Genomic DNA, 15,805 nt, shown 5'->3' on the forward strand with positions numbered 1-15,805 from the left:
CCTCCGCTGGCTGCCCGCGCGCCTGTGGGGACGACCGGCGACGAAGGGGCGAAACCCTAGGCCGCGCGACCCGCTGCCTTGCGTCGCGAGGAGGAAGTGGCGTGGTGGTGGTGGTGGTGGAGGAGGAGGAGGAGGAGGAGGAGGGAGGCCGCCGCCGCGCGGAGGGCCGGCCACCGCCGAGGTCATCCCGCGCCGTCGCCTGAGCCGCGTCGCGAGTCGGGAGCGAGGGAGGGAGCGTATAGGAGAGAGAGAGAGAGGAGGGGATGAGAAGTTTCCTGAAGGAGAATCAGGAGCTGGAGTATATATTTGCTCCACCGAATTCGCACGAGAAGCCGCAAAAGGTAGCAAAATCAATATAGAGCGACGAGAAGGTAGAAGAAGCAGATTCTAAAGGAAGTGGCTACAAGTAGTCAGGGCCACACGATGGCGGATCCGACGGCTTGAAACAATTAGGGTGACGTGGATGCTGCGAGAGGCGGCCAAAATAACAGAATCCGCTTCGAGTGATCTGGGCCTTCAAACGCAAGATCGGACAGCGGGGAAAATTTCGGGCGACGTAGATGGCCTGGTTGGCAACTAAACCTTCCTGCTTTGATATATAGAAATGCCACATCAAGCCATCAATCATCAATTCTTCTTTGCCCGAGTGCTGAAAGCCTAGATCAAAGGGCTTGTCTTTAGAGCCAACCAAATTATATGTAGGAAAAATAATTTATAAATCGACTAGTACACAATATACCAGGCAGCACGTGCATCTTGCTGACCAGCAAAGAAACATGGAATGCAGAAATCATTCCGCAGGAGGCAGATTCCGCTTCATAGGGAGACTTTTGTAATGCCTCTGCGCGATATCATTTACAGGGTCAACAAATTCAGCGCAGCAAAAGCGAAAGGTGCGACCTTTTTCAGTTTAGGCATAGGCAAAGAAAATAACATCTGGAAGATTCTGATGTACCAGCTGAACATAGGTAACGAAACTAGAGTCAAACTGGAAGGTTTTGTCATGCCAAGAGCACAAGTCAACCAAATGAGGATGAGATAATGACTTGGTTAAAAGCCTCAGTTTTTTCCCCCAGTTTTCTTTTTAACCATTTTCCTGTACAGCGGAAAACAATTTGGCTCAGATGAGTTTGAAGTATTGATTTGCTTGCCTAGAGAGACGCACGGGGATGATTTAACACTCGATTTAGTTTCTGTTCACAAAAGATGGCTGAACCAAAGTGAATGGAGCCCTTAACCAAAAATCTGCAAAAATTAGACTTGCGATCACTCGGAGCAATGGTGCATCACTTGATGCAATGTGTCTCGGCATAATCTTGAACAGAAGGCACATGCAAAAAAGCATGTCAGATTGTTGTCAGCAGAATCATGGTACCTTCAAGTCCTGGACATCTTGAGTCCTGAAAAAATAAAACCTACCAAATCAGCAAAACTGAACATCATTCTGACCAGAGTACCAATAAGGCAATACATATGCAGGAAGTCAGTTAATTCTATTCCTAAACAAATGCTTAGTGGTAACTCAATCAGCGAGCATCCAAATATAGAAAGGAAGTTCAAACATATGCAGTTGATAATAATGAGATATTGCATTATTACACAACCACATGGAGCCATGAAATATAAAGGAAATCAGTACCTCTGAAGAGAGCTGGATCCTTCAGGTTCATCTTCATCCTCCTCTTCCTCCACTTCATCTTCGTCACTGTCAATTTCCAGAAGACTCAGTCTGCACTGACTCAACACTCTTCTCATCAGGAACACATTCAGGTAGTACTTTATCGAATCTATCCTGGGCTTTGAAGCAAAATTTTTCGACACAATGGCCCAATATGTCTTTTGATCCATAACAGGAACCAATTGCTCAAGTGCGTCGAACTTTAGCTGCTCATCGCGACTCCACAACTTAGAAACCTCCTCCCCCATAGAATCAAACTGCCACATTGTAAAAACTCGACCAAGTTCAGAGCGTAGCTGATCTCTTGCTTCATTTGTGTGGAGCTGTCTGCAGAAGAAGGATCCTGGGAAGGGGCAACTACATGATCCGGGCCTTCCCTGCCCAACAGCTACAATGTCGGTTTTATAAACTTCACCCTCAGGAGGCCACATCCTAGTCCCTAACATCTTTGATGTCTCTGGGTCACTCCTGTAACGTGAAAGCTCTTTCCCTGAAGGTTGCCCAGTCCAATCAGGTACCTCTGCCTGAAAATGCTCACCAACTCCAATCTTTTTCCGTTGCGTGAGGAGCAATGATGCCATGAGTTTCATTCTCTTAGCTAGCCTCTCAGATTTCCTTGTTGGCATGTTCAAGCACCCTTTCTTTTTTTGTTTGTCCCAGTAGAGCTTCCTTTTCTGCAAAATGAAAATTTCATCACTCTAAAAGGGTAAGAAAATGCAACTGCATCTGACATCTTGAGGCAAAATGCAAGCTGATACAATAAAAATATGGGAACATAACCTTGTAAACAATTGGCATTAAAGGGAAGTGATGAAATTTCAAGGCATTTTAAGCAGGGGGGGAGTGCCAAAACGCAGGATGCAGAAAAATTGAGTGCATAAAAGACCTGCTTGCCAAAGTATAGAGCAGCAGCAAGCTCCCTGGTTTATTGTTGAAATTAGAAACCCTTCATGGGGCCTTCACAATGTCATAATAGTTTCCAAAGAAGCATCAAATATTAAATAGTATCACTATGACTCAGGGGCATCCATTTCTACTGTGGGTATTAACAAACTCCAGCAAACTGTTTAAAATACAGAAGCCCAAGGATATGTTGCGATAGCATTCTAGCATTGCTCATTTCGTGAAAGACCAAATCATGCATAGTTGTACAGTTTTCCAACAATTTTCGCATATAAAACCAAGGACTCCTACTAAGAACGATGGGTTGCTTTCTCAAAATAACCAAATACTAACACTGTTACTTTCGGACTATACTTTATTGATTTCCATTCCAAAATGTAGATTGTTTTAGTTTTGTACTTTTGTCCAAACTCCAAAGCCAAACTTCTCCAACTTTGACCAATTTTAATGAAAATTATACTGACTTCTACAACAATTAGTTTAATTTAATCCACCATGAAATATGCCTTTGTAACACAGTTATTTGGTACTGTAGATATTAATATATTTTCTATAAAAAAATGGTCGAAGTTAGAGAAGTTTGAATTAGGGCAAAACTAAAAATGACCTACATTTTGAAACAGAGGGATCATCACTTAAGACATTCAGTTAAGACAAACATAGGATTAGTATCTAAATATTATTCAATTCCAAAAACTATCACTAGCATCCCCACCTGCCCAGCAAAAACCAGCACAAGAATTCCTTATTTCTGTAAAAAAATAATTTGGGTTCCTTATTTTTTCCCCTCAAGGGAGAGGGAAACGCCTGCTACAAGTACAAAGGAGAGCCTGCTCCCAAACACACTCAACACGCACCCATCTAAGCCGAAAACAGACGCACCACGGACACCATATTTGCCATCAAAAATTTTCAGTTCCATTATCTTCCATCAGTTTAAGTTCTCATTCTTGTCATACCACTTCCATTACCTCCATCATGGAATCATGGTCATGTTGACCCAAGAAATGTTGTCAGATTTTTGTGCAAATACCAATGTTTTAAATAGCGGGCTAAGCCACTTAGGAGGAGCCTCCTTCAAAAGTTATAATAAGCTATAGCAGAAGCTATTTCATTTAGCAGTTTTACAGAAAACATTAAAATTCCTAACCAGTTATGCACGGGAACATGAGACTAAAGGAAATTTTATGAACACAAATATTCAAATATATGTCCAGCGCTCTACAGAACATGTCTACATGTCCATTATTTCAGTAATTCAATTGATTAACATACTCATGGCTATCAACATTCACTTTCATACAGCATTCAACAAATAAACAACTCAATAATTTTCAATAGTTCATTACATCATTTATCAACTAAAGAACACAACGATGAAGCATAGAATGAATATTTTCCTCCTTGGGACCTGGTGGACGGGATGACCTTGCAACATGAGGTTGCTGATCAACATCGGTAGAAATTGACCAATTCGGGTTCCTAAGCAGCAAGTCAGCATGTGCCCATTTTTTTTCAGGTGACCATCAAGTTTGCTCCTTGGAAAAAAGTTTGGAATTATTGGGCTCCTCTAAAATGCAAATATTTTGTTTGGTTTGCTCTCAACAACACTGGATTGCGGATCGCCTCGCCAAAAGAGGCCTCCCTCACCTTTGGCTTGCTCTCAACAACGGATGCTGGACTAGAGATCACCTCACCAAAAGAGGCCTCCCTCACCCGGCAGCTTGCCCCTTCTGTGACCAGGCCAAAGAAAATATTCAACACAGCCTCACTCATGTGTGTTAGGCAGGTCTGGACCTTGATCTTCCAGAAATTAAAACTCTATGCAGTAAGGCCTCCAGAATCTACTAGTCGCTTCTATGGCTGGTGGTGTCGTACTTTAAGAAGTGTTCCAAAGGAGATGCACAAAGGAGTTAATTCTCTGGTCATCCTTGTTGCTTGGGAGCTTTGGAAGCAATGAAACACTTGTGTTTTTGAAGGAGCACGCCCTGATGTTCAGACCCTCTTATACAATGTGGCTAAGGCCCTCCAGGAGCTCCTTATAAGGTCGCTATCCCCTCAGCTTTAGGGTTTAGGTAGATTGTGAAGGTCACAGTCGCCTCCCTTGTTTCAAAGACTAATAAGGCAGGGTGTGTATTGGGTTTTTGTAGGGGCAGACCTCCCTCTGAAAAGCTAAAGCAGACTATTTATAACCATGGAAAATACCATGTCTACACCTTCACGGATGTGAAGTCCTCACAAGTTGTCACAATCAAAACAAAACCGTCACTAGCAGTCCACCACTGCCAATGACGGATTTCATCACTGGACAACAAAACAGAACCGTTGTCCTGCTACGATGTCATACATCCCTTTACACCCTAAATTGAGCTTAGTTATGATGGCTCCCAAAGGTTACACTAAACGGCAGCATGTACCCCAGCAAATGCACAAGAAGCAAGCGGAGGCTCAAGCAGCAGGAGGATCATCATCAATTCTCATTTGCTGTGCAGTTGCGGGTGCACTATGCATGCTGCAACTTCGTTTTGGGTTGCGAGGAGCAAGCAAACACGGTAGAGTCAAAATCAAAGATTGGCCCATCCATGGCCTGTTTCCGCCTGTTCTTGAGCCGTTCTCACCCAACTTAGCCGCTTTCACCCGTTATTTAGCTGTCCCCACCCGACTTAGCCGTTTTCACCTCTTGTGAGCTATGTGGCACACGTTCACCATCCGACTTAGCCGTTTTCACCTCCTCTGAGCTATGTGGCACACGTTCAAAGGCATGAGTACTGAAATTGAATCTTGATGATGCTCGTCCAGCAGAAATAGGCATCTCAGAGCAGGGCGGACGATCTTCCAGCCGTCTACAAGCTTTGTCTCTTGCCTCTCACTTCTTTTTTGGAAATGCCTCTCACTTCAATCTCCCAGCAACAAGCACCAAGTGCTTGACATGTGTTTTTTATTAGTTTTAACAGGTTTGATGCTTATGGAGAGGAAAATCAGAAGAGAGAGAAACCGAGGAATTATGATTTTTACCAATGGAGAAATGGTGCTGAGTTGCAGGGTGGGGGAAGCGGATGGGGAAGTGATGACATGTTGAGCCCGATGAGCAACGATGTCTTTAAGCTAAACTTAATAGCTAGCTGATAGAAGTGGCCTAAAAGGAACCAAAAATTGAAGCAGTGGCAGTAAAGGAAGTTCGTTTTCCAGGATGGCAAATAACACGATACCTTTTCTTTTGACGGCAAATAAAGATTTTTCTCAACAAACAAAGCTTTTTCATAGCAAGGGAAATACTTCACATGCAACCAATTTAAGTGACTCCATTACAACAAGGTGTTTTGGAACCTCTGCTTCATCAATGAACCGCCACCAGAGTGATTTAAGCCCTTTGATCTTATGATTGTAAGCAAGTTGTACAAATCTGTCGTATGTATATCAACACTCACGACTCAACATAACAAATGGTTTTTTAATACCACTGATCCCCACATACTTAAGTCACATAGAAGTTACTAAAACATTCTAAATCCTCAGAAAAAAATCAACAACATAAACTGCCCTTCAAATATCTCTCTCCAACAACTTTCTGAGGTAAAGCATTATTCTGGGTGTGGGATCAATAAACCACACACACAGTTTGCATGCAGCCCTATTGTGCATTGGAAACTATACAAAACTAGCACAGTAGATAAACTATATATATCAAATCATTCATCCACGTGGAATGAATTTTGGATCTACAACTACTTTTTGCCCATCACAACATTAGCACCACTCTACTTTGCAAGTGTGTAGCCTTTTCCTCACTGTAATCTGAAGGATATGGGTATCACCCTGAAGCACAGGATATTAGAACTGGAATTTTTGCTTGTCCCTAAGTCCCTGACACAAGCCTGTCATACTGTTAATGCTTGTCCTAATTCCTCTCTAATTTCACAACCACTCTTCTGCAGCCTCCATGCCGCTTTAGTCTCCGCCTTCAAGTCAAAGTTGGAAAGAGTGAAAGACTTGGTAAAATGTTTCCCAGCTTACCCTTTCATGTGTTCTTCACCAGATATACAGGGCCTGTTTGGTTGTCTACATTAGCCCCGTGCAGTGCATTTTGTACATGTTTGATTGCACGCAGAGGCTCTTATGCAGGCTTGCAGAGTACTCAAAGCAATCCCAATGCAGCATTGGCTGGTATGCCAGATTTGGCCATATTAGGCAATGCAGATTTGCACTAGCCCATGGGGCACATAAAAATGAAATATTCTCACCTCCCTAACACTACTAGAAACATGAGGCCTCTACTAGAATATGGAGGTGACTATATACAACAGAATGCAAGCAATCAAATACAATTTTACTAAATGCGACTTGCCTGTGCAGCACAACCAAACACCAAGACATTGTATATGCTTATGCTGGTTTGAGTCAATGTTTTTGAGGCGTCGCAGAGGTGCTGGGCGTCGGGGGCACCACAACCTGCAGTGGTATGGCGTCCGCCTAATCGTATTAGGCGTCGCCTAGGCGTAGAAAGGCGTCGGGCGGACGCCTACAGCCGCGCCGCGGACACTGTATGCTAGCTCACGGGGGAAGGGCGCCAAAAGACCGCGGCCCTGCAGGAAATCGTCCGCGCGCCCGCACGAAAAGCAACAGACGTGGGAAATCGACCGCGCGTCCGCCCAGATAGGACCTACGCGCGGGAAATCGACCGAGCGTCGTATTTACCGCGAGTGCGGGTGAGGGGAGAGGAAGAGAGAAGGCGGCGGGCTTACCTCGAGCTCCGCTTGGCTGCTCCTCTGCTCCAGTCCACCGGCCGTCCGCCCCTGCCGCGGAGCCAGCCCTGCATCGCACGTCGCTGCTTGCCTCTGCCTCTGCCTCCGTCCGCAGTCCGCACCTTCGTCGACTCTGCCTCCGTCCGCCCCGTCCGCAGTCTCCAGTCCGCACCTCCGTCGACTCTGCCTCTGCCTCGAGTCCGCATCTCCGTCCGCAGTCTGACTCTGCCTCGAGTCTGCGCCTCCGTCGACCGTCGGTACTCAGCAGCTGCTCGCCTACTTGGCCTGTTGTCTGCACCTCCGTTGGGTACTTCCCCTTCCGCCTGGTATGCCCCCTGCCTCCTCTCTGCTTTCCCAAATATCTAAGGCGTGTACTTTGTTGTCTACTCTGAATATGACGTGTGCTCTGCTTTCCCAAACATAAGGCTCTTGCTTTGATTAGTTACTTATTAGTAATGCTCTTGCTTTCTTTTATGTAGCATCCAGCAACATGGCAAGCTCAAGTGAAGCACCTAATTATGATCCCAAGACTGATCCAGCAAGGAAAGCGAAGTCCAATGATCCAGGCTGGAAATATGCCTACTGGTAGGACCCTGCTAGGAGAGACTGGGTGACATGTATCCTGTGTGGAAATGAGGCTTCAGGAGGCATAAAGAGGCTCAAGCAACATTTGGCTGGTGGATATGGAGATATTGTCCTTTGTCCAAAAGTTACCACTGAAATCAGGAAAGAGATGGAAGCTTACTTGCAAAAGAAGAGAAGAAGGCCTTTGTTTTTGGATGGTATTGAGGAGGAAGATGGGGAAGATGAAGTTGTGGAGGTGGCAGCAGCAGATATACAAGCAAGAGCAGATGGGGGTGCAACACCAAAACCGGCTGCAAAAAAACCAAGTTCTGGGACAGCCGCCAAGAGAAGGCATGCTACCTATCAATTCAAGGCTTCAAGACCTAGCAATGGCAATTCAACACCAAAGACACCAAAGACAACAAAGTCTGTTGTTGCTATGCTTAGAAGAACACCTGAACAGATAGTAGATCAAAGGCGTGCAAAGGACTTTCAACCCACCATTGAGTCCAGCACAAAGACTAAGGAGGAGAAGCAATATGTGGATTTGCAATGGGCACTATGGTTCATGGAGTGTGGTGTATCCTTTAATGCAGCAAATTCAAGGCAATTTGAAATTGCCTATGAGGCAACAGCCCAATATGGTTCAGGGTACAAGCCTCCAACTAACCAACAGCTTGGTGAACCTTTGCTTCAAGAATGTGTTAAGATGACAAGTGCCATGAGGAAGGACCATGAGCAGGCCTAGAAGCAATATGGTTGTACACTAATGTCAGACGGATGGACTGATATGAGAGGGCGCCACTTGATTAATTTTCTTGTGAACAGCCCTGAGGGAACGTACTTTTTGGAGTCAGATGATGCATCAAGTCAAGTTCATAGTGCAACAATGTTAGCTGATTTGTTACAGGAGAAGATTGAGGACATTGGAAAGGACAATGTTGTTCAAGTTGTGACCGACAATGGCGCTAACTACAAGGCTGCTGGTAAGATTTTGATGGATAGGATTCCCACACTGTTTTGGAGTCCTTGTGTTGCACATTGCTTGGATCTGATGTTGGAAGAAATTGGGAACTTGAAGGCATTTAAGAAACCTATTGCACGTGCTAGGCGTGTCACCACATTCATTTATAGGCATGGGAGGCTTCTTAGTGCATTGAGGGATTAAACAGGTGGGACTGATCTTGTTAGGGCAGCAAAGACTCGATTTGCCACATCATTTCTGACATTGAAGAGTTTGTACAAGAACAGGGATGCCTTGAAGAGCTTGTTTGTTAGTGAAGCATGGATTGGGAACAACTTGTGTACAACTACAGCAGGTCAACAAGTGCAAGACATTGTGCTATCTACTGAATTTTGGATCTCAGTAGAAGATTGCCTAAGAGCTTCAACCCCACTCTTAATTGTTTTGAGGGCTGTTGATGGTGATGAGAAGCCTGCAATGCCAGAGGTCACAGCTCTAATGAATCATGCAAAAGATAGGATAAAGCTCAGCTTCAATATATCAACCAAGCAGGGCCTGCTCAAGCGTATCATGGACGTTATTGAGAAGCGTTGGGTGAACCAAATGGAGCATCCATTGTATGGGGCTGCACTATATTTGAACCCAGGAAAATTTTATCCTCTTGTAAAAGCTAATGATGATGCCACTGTTGGGCAGCTAAGAGGTTGTGTTTATTAAAGTGCTTGGAAGAATGATACCAGATGTGGAAACACAAATGAAGATCAATAGGCAGGCCTTTGAGTATGAAGAGCAACATGGAGATGCCTTCTCAAACAAAATGGCAAAGGAAAGCTATGACAAAATGAGTCCTCGTAAGTGTTGTTAATCTCAGCTTGCAAATTTCAGCAACTTATGTTGGCCTACGAAAAGACGACGTGTTCAACAGATAAGTGTCGCGGAAATGCGTATGTTGCGTTGGATTTGCGGTCATACAAGAAGGGATCGAATTCGGAACGATGATATACGTGATAGATTAGGGGTAGCACCAATTGAAGAAAAGCTTGTCCAATACCGGTTGAGATGGTTTGGACATGTCCAACGGAGACCTCCAGAGGTACCGGTGCGTAGTGGAATCCTAAGCCAGGATAGTAACGTGAAGAAAGGCAGAGGAAGACCGAAGTTGACTTGGATAGAGGCAATAAAAGGAGACTTGAAAGGATGGAATATACCCAAAGACTTAGCCTTAGATAGGAGTGCTTAGAAGACAGCTATTCACGTGCCTGAACTTTGATTGCTTCTGCTGGGTTTCAACTCTAGCCTACCCCAACTTATTTGGGACTAAAAGGCTTTGTTGTTGTTGTTGTTGTTGCAAATTTCAGCAACTTAATTGCATTCCAAACTCCTAATATGTGTTGTACTTTTCATCCAGTTGATTGGCGGCGTTCTTATGGTGGCTGAGCCATTGAACTACAAAGACTTGCTAAGCATATAGTTAGTCTTTGTGCTTCATCATCTGGTTGTGAGAGATGCTGGAGTACCTTCAATTTTGTGAGTATCCTTGTGATTAACAACTTCTATTTAGATGCATACAATCTGATTTTTTGTTTTGCTTCCCATCTGATTTTTTGTTTGTAGATGCATACAAAGAAAAGGAATAGGCTGTTGCACAAGAGATTGAATGATATTATTTTTGTTTCATACAATCGGAAGATGAGAACAAGGTTTCAACTTATGCGTGAGAAGGCAGGCAAGAAATATGACCCTTTGGTCATTGAGGAGTTTGATTGGGACAATGAATGGACTGATTCATTGCATGTGCCCATTCCGGGTGCTCGAGGGTCTGATGCTGTCAATGAGCTCACATGGCAGCATGTTGATGAAGCCACCGGTGCATCACAAGCGCTGCAGGGTCGTAATCTTCCTAGGAGAGCTACTGCTACTCAACATTATAGTCGTTCAAGAAATGTTCCTGTTCCTGCTACTGAAGATGGAGAAGAGGAAGATGAAGTTGAAGACCCCATGATGATGTGGAAGTGAGCGAGTGTGAAGAAGATGGCAATGTTCCTGCTACTGAAGAAGACAAGGCTGCTGATCCTGATGAGTTTGATGATGGATTTTGAGTGCTGAAACAGAGATTTGCACTCCTGCTGATTGATTCTTTTGTGTCCTGCACCCTTGCTGTACTTTTGTGTTGTCCTGCACTCCTGTTGTATGGCTTTGGTGTAGTTGACTTAATTAGTATGCTTTAGAGTTCAGTACTTCATTCTAAGTTTGTGGACTATTTGAGACAGACTATGATGTCATTTGTCATGCTCGTGCATGCACTAATGCTTGCTAATTTGTTATCTTGCCTCTTGTGTATTGTTTCCTATTTAATTCTCAGCAACTGATAACCTGTTTGATTGCTGAATTCTGGGGGATGGATGCTACATGGGAGAAGACCTTTTGGAAAGGAAAGAAAGGAACATGGGCTCAAGAATTGGCAACAAACGAGGTATGTATGTGTTGCACTAATATATAAAATTCTAGCTTACAACGCCTTACAATGTGTGTATGGCGTCGCCTAGGCGTCCGCCACAAACGCCTAGGCGTTGTGAAGGGGGTCGGGCGCCGCGGCGCCGCGCCTCGCCGCGGCGCCTCAAAAACAATGGTTTGAGTTGTGTTGCATAAGGTCTAACGCAGGTTAAGATTAATACAGGCAACCAATCACACCCATACTGACAGAACATAAACGCAACACATGATCATATGAACATGACAAGAATATCCAGAAAGATAGGAGACGGTGTGCTTGGTAACTGTTATTGGGAAAATAACATTGTTCTTATTTCGATAAACAAGAAACAGCCTACGTACGAATGGCTTCACATCAGCATCAAAAGCTTCAGGATGCATGCCTTCTGGAAAGTTGGACATGCAAGATATTTATGCCTTAGTTGGACATGCATTTAACCATGTTCCGTTTCAGTTTGCTAATCTTCCCGATTTATCTATTTTTAGTACAAAGGGTATGCCAGGAAAAAAAAAAGGAGCTTGGATGGAAAAAAAAGGAGCTTGGATGGTAAAAAAAATGCTTGATGTCATTGGCATCATCAATAAGAATATCTTCCAAAGCTAATTAAAAAAAGTGTGCCTATATTTGTGTATAGCTAGAGAATAGCATTCTTTTCAGGACAGAAGTAATATTAAACTTATCGACTAAAAAAAACTGATCGCCCTGTCAAGTATCTTCCAAAACACTTATGTCGTGTCAGCCACGAACAACAATAACAACAAAAAGCCTTTTGGGCCCAAGCAAGTTACGCAAGTTAGGTACACGAAAGCCTGGGTCAAGGCTCGAACACATGGATTGATTTCCATACAACCCTATCCAGGAATAGTTTTTTGGGTATACTTGATTCTCTCAAGTCTCTCTTTACTACCTCTTCTCATGTCAAGTTTGACATCCTGGTGTAAAAAAATAAAGTTTGGCCTATTATGTCTCTTCCTACATTATCAAACATGCCTACGATGACACTATGCACCGGTGCCTAGGAACAACCAGTAATGCATGTAACTAATTTTCCAGCTAGTGTGTAGTACCACTTAGCGGGGTTATTAGGACTTGGGTCTCTTTGTTGGGTCACCAATCCATGTACCTTTACCAATTAACCAATTTCAAGCTAGCTTGTAGCAGTAGCAACTACTTTTTGCTGTCTGAAGCATTAGGCAGAGGATGTTAAGCCACAAATTTTCCATTATCTAAAAGAAGTGCCACTGCCATGTGGGAATATGGCCATGTTTGGCACAGCTTATTCCCTAGTTTCTCCACAGATATGCAGAAGTTGTGTCAGAGGGCAAGATTACATGACAGCTTATCAACAAGCAGAATCAGAGAATTAACTAAGCAAAACGAGCAAATTCTGCTTTTCGTAAACTCTGCAAATAAGTGGATTCAGGACACAACTTCAAAAGAAGTTTCAAACAGGGACAAGTCACATGTTAGTGCCATTGGATAGTGTCATGCCATAGGGGTACTCCGGCATGGGGTGCGGCAGCGCAGGCGGTTGGCACTCCACTTCCGAAATGCGCAGTGAGAGACCAGCCAATTGGGTGGCCATATCACTCATCTGCCGCGAGACATCGGACACCATCTTCGTCAATTGTTCGAGTGCTTGAGGAAGGATGGCAGCCGACCCAGGCACCGACAGATCACCCTCTGATACCAAGTTGTTAGTGCCTAGGGATCAAAGGGAGTAGCTGTGGGAGACTTCTGGTTGGCGCTTCCACGAACTCCGCCGTGCGGGCGCCGTCGGACTATCGCGAAAGAAAGAAAGTGCAGGGCGCAAGGGGCAACAACTGTGTTGTCCTGCTTAACATCTCCTCATCCAAGTCTGGGTTCTAATACAAGATTAGGCACACGCGCGGACACACCCAAACACCTGGTTCGGTCGTTGCCGAGATCGTGGGCGCACCCATGTCTCCTGGCGCAGTGCCCCACTTCTTCCTTCTGCTGTAGGTTAGGCCGGTCATAACATCACACCATGACAACACAAATGATGGCTCTTAGAGCATCGCCAAAAACTCCTTAAAAACACTTGCCAAATCATTATTTATACCAAGTGGCCAAAATGAGTAGGGAGCTAATTTGTTGCCTTCCCCCAATAGTTTGCAATATTTGGTTGCTAAAAAAAATTTAAAAAAGGGGGCCCACAACATAATTTTGCTCGCTCCTCCCAACCTCGTTCGCACGCCGCCAACGATCAGCCGCCAGCCAGACACCGCCACCCCCCAACCGGCCGCTGCCGCCCCCCAGCCGGCCTCCACAGCCAGCCACAGGAGCAGCCAGGGACGAAGAAAACCGCGCGAAGGGTGGAAAAGATAGCCGTCAAGTGAGGATACAGAGCACAGGAAGCTTGCACATATGTGAGGAGTCATAGAGGAGATTTACCATTCGCATATCTTTAGGGAGTTCGGATACAAAACTGTTGGAGGGCCTTTTGCCAAAAAGAAATGTTGTTTTAAGATCTTAGAGATGCTCTTAGGTCCTTTTTTTCTTGCAAACTGAAACAGATAGGTCCCAGATTACAACAACCCACAGACCACATTTTTACTATCTCTGGCCATAATTAGATGGCGTTTTGGACAGCAAAAAACACTAATTACACGTCAAATTTGCTGTCCAAAACATACTATAATTAGTACCGGAGGGAGTACAAACCATCATCTAATTATGACCAGAGGGAGTACAATCCAACAGTCTGCTGTCCTTAGCAGCCATGTACCGAACATGAACGGAACTTGGGGTGTTATTTTATAATGTGAGAACGTAAATGTTCCCGAATCAGAGACGTGGACATTCCCGGAACGTGGAATGTGGTCATGTTCCACGTTTCCTGCTACTAAGAGTCTGTTCCCCCTCCCTGCGCGCTAATTGTGATAATATGCAAGCTGTAATCCACAGCCCGCAGGATGAAACAAACAGGGCGTTATAAGCTTTGATGGCTTGACCCTGGCTAAGATACTAATATGGTCCTAGTCAGGGTTCCCCCTCCCAGACTGGAACCGTCTGCTCCAGCACTGGTTGTCAAAAGTACATGCTAATTGTGATAATATGCAAGCTGCAATCCACAGCCCGCCGGCTGAAACAAACAGGGCGTTATAAGCTTTGATGGCTTGACCCTGGCCAAGATACTAATATGGTCCTAGTCAGGGTTCCCCCTCCCAGACTGCAACCGTCTGCTCCAGCACTGGTTGTCAAAAGTACATGATTCCTATGCAGTGACAGTGATCCTACCCACTCGCGACACCTGGCATTACCATCCTAGCATCCTCCGAGCTGCAGTCTCTAATCCCCGGAAGCCAAATCAAATAGTACGGCATAGAACAAACGGATGTGACAAATCTTAGATGCCCCTTGTCCAATCCATACCGATCAGTCCTACAAACAGAGCAAAGCAAGCAACAGGCTACCGAAAACCACGTTTCCTAAGAATTGGCAACAGAAAACAATTCAACAAAATACGAGAGTTTTGCGCTCAAGCGAACTAACCTTGTAGAAGCTGGGAAGCTCTTCTGCGTCCTCCACGTCCTCCAATCTAAGGTAGCGAGCGCGCCGCAAGGCCAGCACGTGCCGCTTCCTCGCCCTGTGCTCTGATGGCGCCGGAAGGGGAGCCACGGGATCCGCTGCGAGCTCCCGCATCCACCGCACTAGCACCCCCAGATCCCCACCCACGGCGCCGCCTTTGCCGCCTCCCGCACCGCGCAACACGCTTCCCCCGTCGGCGAGCGCCTCGAACCGCCGCCGCGGCTCTCCGCCGCCATACGCCTCTGCAGGCAGCGGGGCGAGAACAGCCGAGGGAGAGGAGGAGGAGGAGGAGGAGGAGGAGGAGGAGGAGGAGGCGCCGCCACCGGCGGTGCGTGGCTGGTCACCGCAGTGGCCGCCGCCTAGGGTGCCGAAGGGGTCGTCGCAGAGCTGGTGCTGGTACATCCCCACCATCGAGGCGAGGACCCAGCCGCCGGAGGCAACCGCGGCCGCGCGGCCGGTTGCTGATGGGGTCTTGGTGGGGTCGCCGGCCGCGCGCTGCTCGCTGCTCCCGCCTCCGCACTTGATAGCTGTAAATCGAAATTTCGGAACCGAATGTTCTGGGTTAGCGAGTTGAACGATGTGCCGATGTGATTCGTGGGGAGACGAGGGTAAGAGTATGGGCCCATCTGTCAGTTAGCGGAACCGTTTGCTCACACGAAATTGTTTCTAAGCAATAATGATTTAGCGCGTCATTTTAGCATGGGCGTCCTTAGAATTTGGGAAGAAAAAACTGTACCATACTGGAACTCGCTGACACATTAATTTTCACAAATCGGGCTGGTCTGCTTTTTGACATTTGCAACAGAAGCGAGCGAACGAGAGAGTGTAATTATTTTGAGACAAAGTTTGAATCATATAACGCCTTCTACTTTAGGATGGAGAGAATATAAATTATTATAGGGTGTCGA

At 45.5% G+C, this 15,805-nt stretch overlaps 1 protein-coding gene and 1 pseudogene across 1 annotated transcript; one reads left to right on the forward strand and one right to left on the reverse strand.

The window, feature by feature from the left end:
• Window positions 1-731: 731 nt before the first annotated feature.
• Window positions 732-15,469, reverse strand: LOC136453555 (uncharacterized). The gene is made up of 4 exons (XM_066454115.1): window positions 14,862-15,469; window positions 1,640-2,352; window positions 1,376-1,400; window positions 732-1,245 (listed from the first exon to the last, which is right to left on the reverse strand). Exons 1-4 carry the CDS (start codon window positions 15,306-15,308, stop codon window positions 1,234-1,236), a joined length of 1,197 nt encoding a protein of 398 aa, XP_066310212.1. The 5' UTR covers window positions 15,309-15,469; the 3' UTR covers window positions 732-1,233.
• LOC136453554 (uncharacterized) lies at window positions 7,991-9,966 on the forward strand (annotated as a pseudogene).
• Window positions 15,470-15,805: the final 336 nt, after the last annotated feature.

Source organism: Miscanthus floridulus, chromosome 5 (genome assembly GCF_019320115.1).
Source record: "Miscanthus floridulus cultivar M001 chromosome 5, ASM1932011v1, whole genome shotgun sequence".
Taxonomy (NCBI): Eukaryota; Viridiplantae; Streptophyta; class Magnoliopsida; order Poales; family Poaceae; genus Miscanthus; species Miscanthus floridulus.

What these genes read in the sequence shown, in the direction of transcription:
- LOC136453555 (XM_066454115.1), bottom strand. Translation starts at nt 15,308, where the DNA reads ATGGTGGGGATGTACCAGCACCAGCTCTGCGACGACCCCTTCGGCACC. An exon ending in AGCTTCCCAGCTTCTACAAG is followed by an intron (nt 2,353 to 14,861) that starts GTTAGTTCGCTT and finishes TTCATTTTGCAG; the next exon opens with AAAAGGAAGCTCTACTGGGA. An exon ending in GGATCCAGCTCTCTTCAGAG is followed by an intron (nt 1,401 to 1,639) that starts GTACTGATTTCC and finishes TTATTTTTTCAG; the next exon opens with GACTCAAGATGTCCAGGACT.